This window comes from Neophocaena asiaeorientalis, unplaced genomic scaffold (assembly GCF_003031525.2).
Source record: "Neophocaena asiaeorientalis asiaeorientalis breed wild unplaced genomic scaffold, Neophocaena_asiaeorientalis_V1.1 scaffold194, whole genome shotgun sequence".
NCBI classification, from domain to species: Eukaryota; Metazoa; Chordata; class Mammalia; order Artiodactyla; family Phocoenidae; genus Neophocaena; species Neophocaena asiaeorientalis.
In genome coordinates this window covers 1,449,606-1,467,037 of record NW_020172638.1, presented here as the reverse complement: position 1 = coordinate 1,467,037, position 17,432 = coordinate 1,449,606, and the positions used below count along the sequence as shown (strand labels likewise).

The 17,432-nt window shown below is 35.9% G+C and overlaps 1 protein-coding gene across 4 annotated transcripts in view; it reads left to right on the top strand.

The window, feature by feature from the left end:
- The window catches only part of CNKSR2 (connector enhancer of kinase suppressor of Ras 2), a 255,645-nt gene that overhangs the window by 165,270 nt on the left and 72,943 nt on the right, over window positions 1-17,432 (top strand). For 2 of the 4 annotated variants that reach the window (XM_024739454.1, XM_024739452.1), the window contains 2 exons: window positions 5,085-5,174; window positions 6,799-7,013. In XM_024739454.1, coding sequence (XP_024595222.1) covers window positions 5,085-5,174; window positions 6,799-7,013 — 305 coding nt within the window. The remainder of the gene's footprint in view (window positions 1-5,084; window positions 5,175-6,798; window positions 7,014-17,432) is intronic. The other 2 variants (XM_024739455.1, XM_024739453.1) reach the window with 1 other exon arrangement.

Below are 17,432 nucleotides of genomic sequence, written 5' to 3'. Positions count from 1 at the left end.
CAGCATGTTTGTATGCTAGTGGGAATCATTGGGTTGAAAGGGAAAAATTGATGCTACAGGAGCAAGTAAGGTAGAATTGCTCAAGAGATGCCCTTGAGTAAGAAAGAGGGAGTAGAATCCAGTGAACAGTCCAGTAATTTGGGATCTCCCTAATGTCTAGCATCCTTTCATTCAAGCATTCAAAAGAAATTTAATGAATACTTGCTCTGGGTCAGAATCTTTGCCAGGAACTTCCATAACAAAGATATGTAAGTTCCTGCCAAGAAGTAGAGAAACCCATAAACAGACAGATACAATACAATATAATTAAGGATCATATATACAAAAGGCACTAGGGAAGAGCTAAGGGAGCCCAAGAGAGTGAGCAATTAACTCTGCCAAAGAGCACTGTGGCATTTGTAATAGCATTGAAAATGCTTTACTGTCTAAGGAAAAAGTTGGTTTGTTTTCAAGCAATTCTGTACACTAGTATTAAAACATAGCAATTTCATATTAAAACAGAGTGTTAGATCATTATAAGGAATTCCATCACATCAGTATTCTTTTTTTTTTCTTAGTAGATTATCAGTTTATTATAAAAGGATATAACTCAGGAACAGCCAGATGGGAGAGATGTATAGGGCAAGGCATGGGGCAAGGGCTTGGAGCTTCCATGCCCTCCCTAGGTGCGCCACTCTCCTAGCATCTCCACCTGTTCAGCAGCCTGGAAGCTCTCCAAACCCTGTCCTTTTTTGGTTTTTATGGAGGCTTCATTGCATAGGCACAATTGATTAAATAATTGGTCCTTGGTGATTAAACTCAATCTCCAGCCCCCTCCCATCTCTGGAGGTTGTGGGGGGGTGGGGGATAGGACTGAAAGTTCCAACCCTCTAATCACATGGTTGGTTCTTCTGGCAACCTGCCAATAATTGGAATATTAACCATTGTCTTTGCTTCCAACAGTGGATCCCTGTCAGACCCTATCTCGTTAATATCACTACTCTCCTGAATTATCTATTTATTGTTTCTTTGCTTTTTTAGAATAGTTTTTATCAATTTATATATGTCCCTTATAATATGCTGTTTAGTTTGGCTTGTTCCTGGACTTTCTAAAACTCCTATCTGCTTTTTCTTTTTAGATTTAATATATCTTTATTTTATTTTTTAACCATTTTTATATTGAAGTATAGTTAATGTACAATGTTGTGTTAGTTTCAAGTGTACAGCAAAGTGATTCAGTTGTGTGTGTGTATATATATATGTACATATCTATACATATATATGTATAGGTATGTATAGATTCTTTTTTGAATTCTTTTGCATTATAGATTATTACAAGATATTGAATTATAGTTCCCTGTGCTAAATATTCTTTAAATTAGATTTAAGGTTCTGTTTGTGTTTAATTGCAGCTAAATATAGTTCATTATTTTTAAAAAGCTACTTGCCATTAATTTCAGAATAAAATTCAAACAAAATCCAAAAGTATTTATCTTTGACTTCTTGAACATTTATTAGACTACAATAAGAAATACAGTGCACAATTCCTGCCTCTATAGAGATCTCAGTTAGAATGCTCCAGATGTGCAACAGATATGAAAAGCCAAGTAACAGAATAATAATTTAACTATGAGATACTAGCACAGATTTATCACAAGGTTTATGATGATGTGTCAAATGAACTCTATAATTAATAAATGTTTCATGCTTAGAGGAATAAAAAATTTCTGTAAGAGGAAGTAGTCAGCAAAATTTTTAAATGCGCTTTTATCTTCATGTTTTTACTATATTCTTGACTATTATTAATTTTCATTATGAATTAGTAAATAGCGTTATTACATAAAGAGATACCTTTCAATTTTCCAAATTATTTTTCAGAGATTTATTACTAATTTATGCACAGTTACGTCGGAATGAGTCAGATGTGTTTAATAAGCCTTAAAAGGTCATACGAGCATAAAAATACTTTGCCTGTGTTAATAATAGTGTACATTTGATTTAAATCTAGCAATAATGCATGTAGAACTCTTTTTCTTAGCATCACTATAGCATCAAACCATAAAGATTTTTTTCCATTTGAACTTTGCTGTTATGAAATTAAAACACTGCTATAAATACACAGTGGCAAGCATTTCCAAGCTGCAGTCAAAGATCTATATATTTAAAATTAGAAATAATTTAAGCCATTGTCTATTTTTTAATTTGCCAAAGACTGTTGTTTACTAAATCTTATTTCAATACTTTAGCAAAATAAAAAATTTATAAAAGCATTGTTTATAAGCAACATTATTTGTTATAACTAAACAAATAATACACTTTACTTTTAAAAGTACTTATTTTGATTTGCATTGCTAAAATTCACAGCTTTATTAACTAGTAAAAGCAAAAACTTGATGTCCCTATAAAAGTAAATTTTAATTAAGACTTTTTATCTCAGTTTTTTGTCTGGTTCAATATATTTTCCTCAATTTTGTATCAGCAATATACAGTATACTTCTGTTTAAAAAAAAATCACTCCATAAAAAGTCAGTGTTTAAACCTTCTGCAAATTTTTTTGCTATGGTGAATGATATAACCAGACATAGCAAAGGCTTAATTACATTCTTTCATGGCTTAGTTCCATGAAAATCTCAGAGAATATGATGTAAAATACAACGAATACAATTATATATTTTGTATTCTATGTGAGAAGTTTCTTCTTGTTTTTGTGCACATTTATTTGACTCCAAACAACCAATCAATTCTTCAAAAACTATCAGACTATTTTCTTTCTTAGCGAGAGAAAGTTAAAACAACGCTTATTTGTTGGATTTTTCACTTTTCAAGAGATTTTCTTAGTGACATGTAGAAACAGTGTTAGAGCTGTTAACTATTTCAGTTTCAGTGCCCATGCTGAAATGGAGTTTATCCTTAAAACCAGATTCTAAAGAAATGAGTTGTAAGAACTTTGAAAATATAGCACTCATAACATTGAAAAGCTGGAGGACTGATTTTGGAAAGCAGTTGAATAGACATGACAAAATGAGACCTTTCCTAAAACCTTTATGCCACCCTGGATGGGCAGAATATATTGACGTGCATCAGCTTACCCAAATTCCCTCTGTAAAATTGCAGAAATCTACCCCATGAACGTTTGGAAACTGAGATGATCATTTATAAAGTTGTTTGCACACCTTGAAAGGAAGCCATTAAATAAATACTTCGTTGGGGGGCTCATTAATAATTTTTTCATGTCTAGGGCTTCCCTGGTGGCACAGTGGTTGAGAGTCTGCCTGCCGATGCAGGGGACACGGGTTCGTGCCCCGGTCCGGGAAGATCCCACATGCCGCGGAGTGGCTAGGCCCGTGAGCCATGGCCACTGAGCCTGCACGTCCGGAGCCTGTGCTCCGCAACGGGAGAGGCCACAACAGTGAGAGGCCCGCGTACTACAAAAAAAATAATAATAACAATAATAATAATAATTTTATCATGTCTAGTTCATCCTCAGACTTTCAAAGAGCTTAGGAAAATATACTAAGTAAGCTGTATCAGCATACATAATAAAATGCCATAAGATTGGCACATTTTCCTTAAGAACATAATGAGAACGAAGTATCTTGATGGATTTTTTAACTCCATGGAGTGTTCATAGCAATTTGATTGTGAAATGTATCTGGGCAAGGAGCGAAGTGAAGAGGACATACAGTGACCAGGAAGTGTTGAAAGGTGGGAAGATTGGTAGATTAAAGGAGGAAGAATTGTTGGAGTGCTGTAGGGGATGTGCTAAAAATACAGAAGGTGGTAGGAAATTGGGGTACTGGGAAGAATTAGAGCCTTTGCAGGTGACAAGATTAAGCATATGACCACAAGAATGGGTGGAGGAGAGAACCTCAAGAAACTGAGAGGCCAAAATATTGGAGGGTGAATATTGAAGTCACCAAAAATTACTACAGAAGTAGTGTTTGAGTGCCTGGGTTTGAACCCTGGTACTACACACTTACCTACTGTGTGTCCTTGGGTAAATTACATAACCTGTCCCAGGCTCTTCATCTGGTAGAATGAGGGTAATAGTGTATTTCTCATAATTTTGATAATTAAACAATTTAATACTTATAAAACCCTTAGACAATATGTGGCATATGGTAAATGATATATACATGTTAGTACTATTATCATGATCATCATAATCATCATTATTATTATGACCCAGTCCCACATGAGCCTTTAATTTTCATTCATTCAGAATTTATGAACCTTCACAAAGGCCAACTGTAATGTTGGTTAGTAAATTTATATGCCAGACTTTGTGCTGGGTATCCTTTTTAAACTTCAGTATGATTTTCTTTTGGCTGTTTTGTGCTTCCAGAATTTCAAGTTGATCAGAAATAATATACTGCAGCCTCACCGAAAAGCTATCCTTAAAGTCTGTGCCATGAGTTCTGCTTGCTAAAGTAAAATAAAGATGCTTTTTAGTAAGAACACAGACCCAGAGGGAAATGGGACGGGCCAAAACAGTGATTACTTGGAACTAGAAACTAGAGTTCACAATAGCAAGAGATGCTTGGGGCAGACCCAGCTTTAGGCCATAAAAGAGAGTATAGCCGTATTGCTGAAGAATAGTGGTATCCAGAAAGCAGATAGGAGTTAGGAGGCAGTGAAGATGGGAAGTTAGTATTGTGGTGTTCCAACATGAAATGATGGGTTAATGTTCTGGCAGGCAGGTTAAACCCAAGGAGCTACTATCCTGGAGATTGGCTATCAAGATAAAGACACTTGGGCATTGGGGAATAAGACAGATCCAGTTATTGAAAATGAAGTCACTAAAATGATGATCCTCTTTGTAAAGGGCCACATTCTTAAAGCCTGGGGCTCCTAAGAGAGCAAACCTAGGCTGTTCTTTATTATTTATAAAAAGCGCCTTAAGTTTGCATTATCACCTGGCCAATTGCCACAGGCAGTTTCACCTTCTGGCTCAAAACACACATATTTTTCACCTTCACAAATGCCAACCATAATGTTGCATATGAGTGAGTGTGTTTTGCAGACTGTAGCTAAAAGTCCGTTTAAGTTTGAGCGGACGTGGGGAAGAAAAACAATGTGATGTGAATTTTGTTCTCTGTGTTTAGGCAAGCTACGACCTATATCTATGCCAGTGGAATATAATTGGGTGGGGGACTATGAAGATCCAAATAAGATGAAGAGAGATAGTAGAAGAGGTAAGTGTTCTAGAATTTCAGTGTAGGCTGGGTTGTTGAAACAAAAAGCAAATTTAAATGTTTTTTAAATAGGATGTTGTGGCTTCAGTGGAAAACTATTCATTCTCTCATTGACTTTATGATACACCCAAACCAACTCAGACTAACCTTTAACTATCTTGATCTGTTATTAAGTAGATATCTTCTCTGAATGCCTCCTAAGGGATTCAGGGTAGATAAGTACAATGTAAAAAATTAATATCTGAGTGTTATTTGAAAGTTAGTACTTGGAAAACAAGGTCAGAAGTGTGAAACTGCATAAAAGAATTAAGTTCAACAAATAGAAAGAGTTGTGATCAGTCCCCATTGGTCCGCAATGCCAACCTCACTACTTTTGTATTAATACAACGTTAAATTGAGCTTTGAAGCACATGGGTAAAAACTAATAGAAACTGGGCCAGTGACTCTAATGAAAACCATATAGAAATGGAAAAAAAACTGCTTTGCTTTTTTTTCTCTTCTGTTTGCTGTTCAGGGTTATCTTCTTACTTGGGGGTGGGCTACACTTGAAGTATCTACCAAAAGTAAGTTTTTATGTTCACTTATCCTGCCGTTGAGGTGAGCAGTAAAGAGAGCAACTGGAAGTTTTGCTACTAAATGGGATTCGACCAAGTGTGGATATGGTGGGCCCAGTGGGTCATGCTGCTACTTGCATTTTCTGAAATGAGATCCCTAAGGTTATAGATGAAAAATAAAATTATTCAAAACAAAGCAAAAAACTTTTCATAGAACCTAAAGTCACTAAGCTTCCTTTATAACATGTTTAACCCACTTGCCTGTTATTTCTAGCCAGTGTGCAGAATTTATTTCATTAATACACAGGTCCACAGACTACACAGGGATAAGTAAGCATGACTATCTGCTTCATTAGACTTCTTAACACTTGTTTCATGGAGCGAGAATTTCTGAAAGTGTTGGTAAATATAGGATCATTGACAGATTCCTTTACATCTATGTATTCATTCCGTCTTCCAAACTTCAGTTTCTAACCTCATTTGTTTTATAGAATTAACCAAGAAAAATATAAAAAGGGAAACACTTCTATGCCTTCTCTGAGTCCCTCTTTTGGGAGTTGATATGATAGTGACATCTTGGGGGAAAAAGGCCTTATGAAGCATTGTACTAATAGTTACAATTGATAGTTCTGGCTATCAATTTAAGCATAGGTTTTATGAACTAAGTTTCCTCACTGTTGGTCCATAGTGTGGGTTTTAACTTCTCCAAGGATGCTCCCTAGCCTGCCATACGTCAGTGTTTGTCATCAAATTTTTGCAGAATCTCCCTGGGGGAGCTTGTTAAACATTTTATGAGCCACACACCCAGAACGTCTGATTCAACTTCCGCAGGTGATTCTGATATAGTTTGTTCAGACCTAAAACTTGGAGAAATAAGCTATAGGCTATCTATTTCCTGTTTCCCTATGATCCCAAATAATTAAGATCCTCTATATTTTCACTACAAAGGTATTTCATAAATGAAGTCAAGTTACATTTCTGAAACAAAATCTCATAGTACAATTAAGGAAGAATAGGAACTTTGGAATATTTGCGTATTTACATTGGTCTATTTATCTTCTTTTATATAGAAAACTCTCTACTCCGATATATGAGCAATGAAAAAATTGCTCAAGAAGAATACATGTTTCAGAGAAACAGCAAAAAAGACACAGGGAAGAAGTCTAAAAAGAAGGGTGATAAGAGTAGTAGCCCGACTCATTATTCATTGCTACCTAGTTTGCAAATGGATGCACTGAGACAAGATATCATGGGCACACCTGTGCCGGAGGCCACACTATACCATGTAAGTAAAATTTCAAAGACTCTATGATAATACTTTCATTGACAGACTCTTTTTGGTAAATTCCAGATTATTTATTTTTATCCTCTTGTCAGATTTTCACAAAAGATCCTAAATTTAGATGTTATGCCCTGAAAAAAACGTTGAAAAGAAATGATGGCTTATTGCTTTGCTCTTCAGTTCATATGTTCAATGAGTTCATGTGTTGTAGCAGGTTATATTTTTAATGAAATAACTTAATATGCACAGAATTTATGGAGACTAATAATTAGCTGATTAATCATTAGCGTGCTAATACACAGTAAATGAATAGCTGTAAAGTTCAACATTAAAGATAAGATTTTTAATATATTTATGATTTCATTTAAAAATGAACATCTACTATGCACTAGACTTGGAGCATGGTTCTCGAGGTAAAAATGAGAAGACATAGCACACCGTAATATGGAAAGAAAGACACACCGAGAGTCCCAATACAGTTTGTAATGGGTGGGAGCAAGAAGTGTAGGAGAACGGCCTTTGCCTTCTTGGGAAGTGAGAAGAGACTTCAGAATGGGGAGCATTTGGGTGAAGAGTGAAAAGCAGTATTTTTGTGGGAAGGCGTATGAAAGTGTGCTACAAATGTGTGCGAATATGGCATGTTCCACGGACTTCATGTGGCTCAAAATTACTGGTTCATTAAAAGTTGAAGGAAAGCATGTGAGAAGGGGCAGTAGATGGGACCCTAGAGAAGCAGGTGGGGCTTAGATCAGGAATTTTATGATAAAGTACTTAGGCTCTTTCCTGTAGTAATAAAGAGCTACTGAAGAATTTTGACCTCGGGACTTGCATGATGAGATTGGCCTATAGGATCTCTCTGGTGCAGAGCATCAATCAAGAGATGTGAGGCCAAAGGCAAGGCCATTAAGGCCAGGTGGATGATGAGAAACTAGGACAATGGCGTTGTGGAGGCTGAGAATCTTGTTAGCCAAAACATTCAAATCACAAAGTCAACCCATTTTATGACATTTTGGTTAAAAGGGAGTTTGTTGTGCTTCTCATTAGAAGCCCTTGAAAAACATGGACTACAGGCTTTTAAGTGAGTTGAACAGTTGTGCTTAGTGTACACAGCATCAAAAGATTTAATCTGTCACTGCTGTGGAAGACAGACCATCTAGATATACAAGATGTGAAAGATTTTAACAACTCATAGTTGAGTTGCTTTCCTGAGTATATCTTTTAAATCATCTAACTACTTATTCGCTAGGTCTCTCATAAAATGAAAATGAAGAAATATGTTTTCATATTTGGGTTGACATAGGAGTGCAGTTAGCACTCTTGGGTGCTCGTTCTCTATCCTCTCCTGTCCCCAGTTACCATACCACCAGCCTCTTCGTCTCCAAGAGAATAATGCCCATATCAAAACCTGCTACTTTGAATAAGTGGCAAATCAGGTTATTATTTTTTCCATAGACATTTGCAGTCATTCTGAAATCAATACTCATAGCTGTATGGCGGGGGGCCACTTTTGCTATCACTAGTCAGAAATGCTATCTTCACACTGAGAAGCTGGTGTTCTAGTCAAAAGTAATAGCCTGAACAAAGATCTAAACATAAGAGACAGCTGGCCTATTCAAGAGAGAAGTTGGTAGTGAGAGACGAAGCTAGAGAGGAAAGAAGAGGCCACTTCACCCAGAGCGTGTAAACTATTAAACTGTTTGGATTTGTCGTAAGAGGAGCGATAAGCCACTGAAGGCTCATTTAAACACTCAGCCTGTGCCATCCTGTCGTGCACGTCCAGACAGGAATATACTGTGTGAGGAAGGAAAATAGCTGAGTCTTGTGGATTTTGAGTAATTAAATTATGGAAGATAGTAAAAGGTAAAACTGCTAATCAGGAATATTGTGAGTATTGTCTAGTATTGTCTATAAATTGTTACCACCTTTCTGAAAGGCATTATTTAGTTAAGTGTGCAAAGAACCTGGTCTAGTAAGTTCACTTCTAGAAGTTTATTCCAAGAAAGAAAGCAGAGCCTACTTTTGCCTCCTATTTTTATTCTATATCCTGAGTCTGTAACAGGGATTTCCCAGATACATGATATTTATCCCAACTAATTTTTAACAGAGAGACAGCACAGGGTAAGGAATATTGTTAATCATGGAGGAGGTCCTCCCATGTAACACTAACCCACTAATTTCAAAGTGAAAAGCTGGACATTTTCTAACTATTCTCTGGTTTAAAAGAAGCTAAATAATTGTTAGCCCCAAAGTGTATGTTCAATGTCTATAACCAGTGTTCAAAAAGAAAGAACATTCATTGGTGAGTTTTTTATTAGACTCTTAAGTTCCTTAGAGGACTTTACTTGCATTTATTTAGTACTTTTACAGTTATCAAGGGAGTTTCCACATTTGTTACGTCTTTTAAACCTCAAAACAACTGTGTTTGCAAATGACAAAACTCAAAAAAGTGATCTACCCAAAGCTGTGTTGCAAAAAAGTGTAAGAGTAAGAACTAGAACGCAAACCGCCTACTGCAGGGATCTTTCCACACTCTGCCCTGGTCCTCCGTGCATGGTAGGCATTGCATACACAAATGAATTCGTGCTTTAATAACTAAATGAGTGAATTTTGAAAAAGTTCACTTGAAGAAACGTGTGCGCTCATATGTTGATTTTAATAACATTTCTCGTAGGTGGATTGATTTCTACCCAGGTTTCTCTTTTGCTCTATATTACTATTTTTTTATTAAGTTCAGAAAAACATACAGAGCTACTGCTGTTATAAAACACAAGTAGTTATTCAGCATGATATATTACTGAGACTACAGGGTACTATAGTTAAAAATGCCTGGACCTGGGAGGCAAAATAAAATATATTTAAATGATTGCTTTTTATATTTCACAGGAATTTTTGTTTTATTTTTTAATCTGTATATATGTACTTATTTAAAATAAAAAGATGTTTACTTATGTTAATTTTTTTAAAAACACAAGATCGGTATCAATATGTAATCCAGTCACCTTCATGATGAACCATTAATCTTCATTCTTACCAATTATTCTTTTGGATAGCACAACTATTTTTAATGAAATAGGACTTAAGTGGAAGAGGATTATAAAGATGGAATAATGAGTTTCGTAAGGCTGCTATCTCTGCTATAATACTAGCTCCATGTGGTCTGTGTTGAAATTTGGAGAAAATTTAGTTGAATTGAATAGCAGGATCATATCAGCATTAAATACCCTTAAACAATTTACTAAAGGTGTGTGTGTGTGTGTGTGTGTGTGTGTGCAGGGTGTTCCTTTTTAAGCTCCTAGATTATAATCCCCGTTAGTCTATTCTGAAAAGCAGCCTAATAATACACAAAGCCAGGCAAATACAGTTTGACTTCAGCATGACTCATTCCTCTTAGCAATTATAGCAGAAATGTTTATATAATAATAAAGAAGATTTAGAAGTTTATGGTATTGTAAAATACATAATTTTATTTTTTATTAATTCCATATATTTGTTATTCCAATTTATGTATTTTTCTTAAACTTATTTGAAAAGAAATCATTCACTATGCTCTAACTACCCTAATTATCACCAGTCTTTGCCACCTCTTTCCTTTTTGACATGTCCCTCCCTCTACTGAGAATGCTTCTACCCCATCTTTCCCCCTGGCTGACTCCTATCTAAACCTGAATTTGCAGAGAGACTTTCCCTGACCACTACACCCTAAACTAAATCAGTTTCTCCTATTATAGTCTCTTAGCACCCTGTGTATTTTCTTTGAAAACTTTCTTATGATTCATAATTACGTATTTATTTGTGTGATTATCTGCTTAGTATCTTTCTTCACTATATATGGTAGGGAGGGCATGTCCGTGTCCATGACAGGAAAGGATAGTTTCTCCATTTTGTTCAGCACTATATTTTAGTACCTAGTCTAAGTCTAGTACCTTACAAGTGCTCAATAAAAATGTAATGAATAAATGAATGAATGAGTGAGTGAATGTGACAGGAACTTCAATGCCTTTCTCAGTATCTCTCAGCTGATGTCCTCAGCCTGCAAAAACAAGAGCCACCTCCATGACCAGCCCTGCCCAGTACAAGCTGACCTTCAGTTGGGGTGTGTTCAGAGTGGGAACCACCAGGAACCTATTACCATAGGCTCAGTGTCCCATGTGCCTGGGGAGAGGCATAGGGCTCTGAATGTCTTCTATCATGTTTGTCTAGTCCACATGACTAAATTCTACTTTGTTTTATCGATTAGGTTTCCATTTCACTCCAAAGATGGGAACTCTGCCCTTACTGGCGCCTCCTCCAACGAGGGTTTGGCTGGTTTACTGATACAGACGACAGACCATGTGGAGCCTAACTCTGACCACCCACCCATTTAAGAGAGTATTGGAATCACCTAGTAATTTACACTCACCGTGTCGGGCTCCCTCTCAAAGCAGGTCCCAGTTTGTACCTTTAATCAGTGTGATTTACAAGACTTCTCTGCTCCACAGGTGCCACCAGGGCAACAGAATTAGCTCCCCCTCAGCCTGGCCTCATCACCTCCACTCCAGCTAGTTCTTGCTCTCTTCCTATCACTGCCCTCTCGTTATGGAGGTCGCAGTATGCCTATCAGCCAAGCAGGTGACGGTATTTTTCAAAAGAGTATAACTTTATTTTACCTACTCACTGATTCTCTGTCTGAAAATGGAGTTGTTAGCTGCCAAAACCCTCGTCTGACCTGAGAGCACATGAAGCAAAGGCAGACAGCAGTGTCTGGTGTGTGTGTGTGTGTGTGTGTGTGTGTGTGTGTGTGTGTATGTGTGTGAGAAATCCAAATGTAGTGATGAAAACCTTTAGATAAGAGATGATTAGAATCAGGACTTTTTTTTTTGCTTAATATGATATACATATGACACCTTGCTCTCACATTAAAGCTGCTGAACTAAATCCATAGACAAAATAATAATTTATTTTAAATCTACATGCTGAGAAGCCAGAAAAGTAAAATTTGGTAATGGATCTAGGCAACATGCAGGTACACTTTCATAAACTGAATAATGTGATTTTAGGTGGCTTATGTAAAACAGATTTTGAGTAGGTGTTAAAAAATCTGGATGATTTGTTTCATAACATTCCAACATTGGCTTGTCTTAGTTATTTAGGATATAACTGCAAACACTCAGTTACTATTTCACTTCTGATAAGTACTCTTAGCCATTTCCATCAAATTGTGAAAGGATTTTTGGTGGAGCTTCTGGAGGAAGGAGGTGGAGAGCTGTTAAAAGACATCTTATTTTTAAAAATTTAACAAGTAAATAAACATTATGAAACAGACAGTATTGTAAGTAATTTGCAAATTTTAACTCACTTAATCCTCGTAAAAAAACCTATAAGGAAAGGTGCTGGTATTATCCCCATTTTACAGATTAGGAAGCTGAGGCACTAACAATAAGTAGTTAAGTGGTGGAGCTGGGATTTGAACATTGGCAGAGTTTCTCTCTCATACACCAGATGGGCAAGACTACCATCAGCAGTAAACTTGTTCAATTCTATGCTGTTATTTCATGTAAATGGAAGATTTCTTGATTTAATATTTACTCCCATTACCATCTTACCCCACTTACTCATGTTTAGACTTTTTCTCTGCCTACACACAATAATGAGAAAGGGAAAATACTTTTCTTTGTGAAATATTTAAATCTCAAAGTCTTTTGTTTGTTTATTTAAAAAATTAAATATATAGAAGTATTTATCATTTATCCCAAGTGTTTCAAATTGCCCCTCAAAAAAATAACATAATTTAGCAGAAACTCAACAGCAATTCTAGTAGTGCCAACTATCTTTAAGGCCCAATAAATGCTGTGGAATATATATAAATAATAATAATATTACCACTGCTACTACTAATAATAGCTAACATTTACCTATTGCTTACTAAGTTCCTATGCTAAGAACTTACATACGTTATCTCATTGAACCTTCAAATTGACCTTCTGAGGTTGCTACTATTATTATATCTATTTTGAAGAACTGAAACACAGAGTTTACCTTGCTCATGGTCATACAGCCAGAAAGTAGCAGACTTGAAATATGAGTACAAGCAGTCTGACTCCAAAACTCACATTTTTAGATGAATAAAGTCATGTAAAGTCATGTCTACTCATAAGGATTTTACCATCTATTAGAGAAGCCAGAGCTATTATTATCACAAAGATGAAAAATATGCTATATTGGCAGCCTATAAACATTTATAATTAAATTTATCTACAGTTATAAAGATTGGTTTGTCTAATATAGGCCTGTCTTAGCTGCATTGTTTCAGGATCAATGTAGCTAAAATAAGAGGGCAGTTAGTTTCAGTGGCTAGATAACCATCTCTGAGCTAACAATTGTTTATAATAACCACTTTCTCCACGCTTTGACTTTACTCACCTAGATGACAGCCATGGTACAGTGTGACATGATGTTCTCCTCACTGGGGTGCATGCAGATATCCATTCTAAATATTACTGTATTTATATCATATGTATTCTCTGGTTCCTGTGGATGACTTCACAATTTCTAGAGTGTTAATGCCAAATTCGTAGTAGCACTGGCAAAGCCTACATGGGAACAGCCTGGACTGTGACACGTGTTTCCCACTGGAGCACTTCACTAGAGTGGTGATTCTCAAACTATTGGGCTGTCCTTAGCAAACGGCTCCTGGTGACTGAGGCTTTATGCAGAAATGACAGTCCTTCCTTTGATTCTTATGGGCAAATAACACGTAATTTCACAGACTTTAATTTTCACTTGTGACTAGATATTGCTTATTAGTAACCTACTAAATGATTTTAAAAGGTTATAAATTGAATAATCATAAAATCATGCATTAGTAGAGTTTACTCAATATTCTAATTCACTATTTTTCCAAGATGCCTAGTATCCATGCAACCAACAGTACAGTGGTGCTCTTATTGCACAAGCCCAAGTGTAGATGGTTCTGGTTCCCACAGTTTTCAGGAGGAATGCTATATTGGTACATCATCAGGATTTTTTTAAGTTACCTATAGTTTTCAGTTGCTTTTTTTAATTATAAACTATCATTAGACTATTGACCTTAGTTTGCTTTAGGTTGCTTGCTTTACCTTCTAGCATGTTGTAATTCACATTACCCAGATATTCTAAAAATGATACTGTGACTTATCCATACCCTACAGTACTTACAGTCATATTCTATTGGTATCACCTAGTTAATTTTCCATTGGAAAGTAGGGACAAATGGACCACAGGGCCTACTGGCCTAAGAGGGTCACAATCAAAACTTGTTGAGACCCACTGCCTTAAATACGGTTATGTGGTTTTAAAAAGTAGAAGGAATGAAATCTTGGCTTTTCTTGTCCATAAATATGAAACAGTTTTATAGAATGCAAGTCCATGAAGAAGCCTAGGAGGAAAATTCACTTGTGTTTCCTGACCCATTTATACTAATAGTTATTTTAGTGAAAACCATTAAGAAAAATCATGCTCCTCCTCCACCGCAACAGGTGTGAAAAGCATCTATTCACTAAGAAGGCATAAAAATGTTAAATTTTTTATGCATCTTAAATCTTATATGCATCTTAAATGTATATGCATTAAGAGATTCAAAATGCTAGAAGCAAAGTCCAACAGAACTGAAAAGAGAAATTGACAAATCTATAATTATAGTTGAAGTCTTGAACACCCCTCTCAGTAATTCATAGAACCACTAAAGAAAAACTCAGCAAGGGTATAGAGTGCTGAACGACTACCCACCAACAGTATCTGACTCCCCAAAACATCAGAATACATATTCCTTTCAAGTGTGCGTGGGACAGTCATCAGGATAGACCATATCTTAGGTCATAAGATAAACCTTAATTTTAAAAGAACTGAAATCATACAAAGTATGTTATCTAACCATAATGGAATCAAACTGGAGATCAGTAACAGTTAACAAGTAAGTCTCCAACCTCTTGGAAATTAAAGAACGCATTTTAAAATAATCCATAGGTAAAAGAGGAAATCTCAAGGAAAATTGACCTGAATGAAGATGAAAACACAACATATGCATAGGGGAAAATTTATAGCACTAAATACTTATCTCAGGAAAGGAGAGGGACTTCCCTGTTGGTCCAGTGGTTAGGACTCGGCGTTTTCACTGCCAGGGCCCGGGTTCAATCCCTGGTCAGGGAACTAAGATCCCGCAAGCTATGTGGCATGGCCAAAAAAATCAAGAAAAGAAAAGGAGAAAGTTGTCACCTCAAGAAATTAGAAAAAGAAAAACAAGAAATAAGCATAAGGAAGACAATAGAGAGAAGAAATGAAATTTGAAAACAGAAAACATAGTAGAGAAAATCAAAAGCTGTAAATTTTTTTGCAAAATCAAAAAAGAAATTGATAAATGTCTAGCAAGACTGACAACGGGAAAAAGAGAAGACTAAAGTTACCAGTATAAGGAATGAAAGAGGGGTTATCACTACAAACCTCATAGACATTTAAAGAATAAGGAAATACTATGAACAACTCTCTGCACTTAACTTTAACAGTTTAGATGAAATGGACCAATTCCTCAAAACCCACTAGCTACATAACTCTCCCAAGATGGAGTAGATGATCTGAATAGTCCTATAACTATTAAAGGAAATTAGTTAATCATTGAAGGACTTCCAAAAAAGAAGTACAGAAATACTGAAAAAAGGACCAAACATATTGCACTTTTATATTGCTTACATGCGAGAGTAATCCATTTGACTTTTATTATTACGTTCTGTGGTGCCTTTAAAGTGTTGGCAGCATGTAAAATATTTGATGTATAGGGCTTGTGACTTAGTGGAATTCCTAGGAGACTGATTAAAATTCATAAATTTTATTAATTGTGAAAATATTGTTTAAATGTTTGAAAAATTTGTTTCATAAATTTTTTTAAGTTTAACAAATTAAGCATTATACAAACAAACAAACAAAAAGGTTCACTAATACGCCCTTCCTCTTGAGAGAGGTTTCTGCTTACACTGTATAAAACAGATTATGTAAAGCCAGTCCTTTTCAGTTTCATGTTTGAGCCAATGGGGGCCTCATTCTGCTAGTTCCTGGTTAGATAATGGCTGCCAGGAAGGAAAACACAAAATCCGGCTTAATTAGTGAGGCATCATGCAAAACAGGACACAGAATAATTGAATTTGGAATTTATTAAATTCAAATCTTATTACAAATTCCTTGTTGCCTTCTAAAAACAATAAAATAAAACCTAAATTCTGATGAGAGGCCCTTGATCAGAGAGGTTAAAGAAACTCCATTCTCTTTCATGTTGTAGGCCTGTCTCTCCCAGTTGTATAACCTCAGAAAATTTCCTCAGGTTTTGTTGGCAGTAGAACTTTTTTGCTCCCATAATCACTTCTACCCATATTACCTCACCACCATAACTCATTTCATCAAGCATCTCAGGTTTAATGAAACTCCAGGTAAAATTATTTTACCCCTAGAACTGTTTAAAACCTCTTCTGATTGAAGGGCCATAACCTATATCAAATTATCTTCTTCATTCAACTCCTAAAATACATTACTTCCTGGATGGTTTCAGCACCATCCAATTCTACAAAACTGTAGGCCTAATAATTTGCTGTATATACCCAAATCTCATCCAAAGATTCCTCTTAATACACTACATGTCTGAGTCTCTTGGCCCAGATCTCATGTGAGAATGAAGTTTAAGGCACAATTATTGACTACTGTTACATTCTAGTTTCTTGAAGATAACTTCCAAGAACAACGTTAAATTGTTTGTAGCCTTCAAGGGATTCTTCTTTGGCTTTTGGCTCAGACAGCAACTGGCAGCAGGCCAAGTGCATGAGCTCAACCTAGAGTCTCAGCTCTAAATAATACTGCTAAATCTGTTTCTTAGCATCTCTACAAGTATCAGGTTAGGCCAAAGCAGTATCCTAATAGACTTGAACCCAAAACAATCTGCAATGTTGAGAAATAGATGTGTTTCAATCCCTGTTCTTTATATGCACATAATTTTAGATTAACTAGATGCAAACTTTCCTGAAACTCAAAATAGGAGAATAATTTACCTTCTTGTGTTTTCTTTTATTATCATAAATTCAGAGTGGCCTCAAGAGACAATGGCTGTTGTATCTAACCACCTCCAAGTAAAAGGGCCCAACATTAAAGAAAAGAATTGTCTTTTCTAAGATTCAGATGGCCAAGAATAATGCTGTAGTTAATAGAACATGAACTGTTTGAACTCAGACACATTTCTGAACCTCATTTTCTCATCAGTATAAAGAGGATAATAATACTTAACTCACTCAGGTATTTCAGAAGTAAATCATACACTCTATATAAAGTTTGTTCCACTGTGCTGGACACATAGTAACTATTCTTAAGGCCATACAGAAAGGAAATGGATTCATTTACATGGATGGGGATTTGCTTCCCGATGAGCAAATC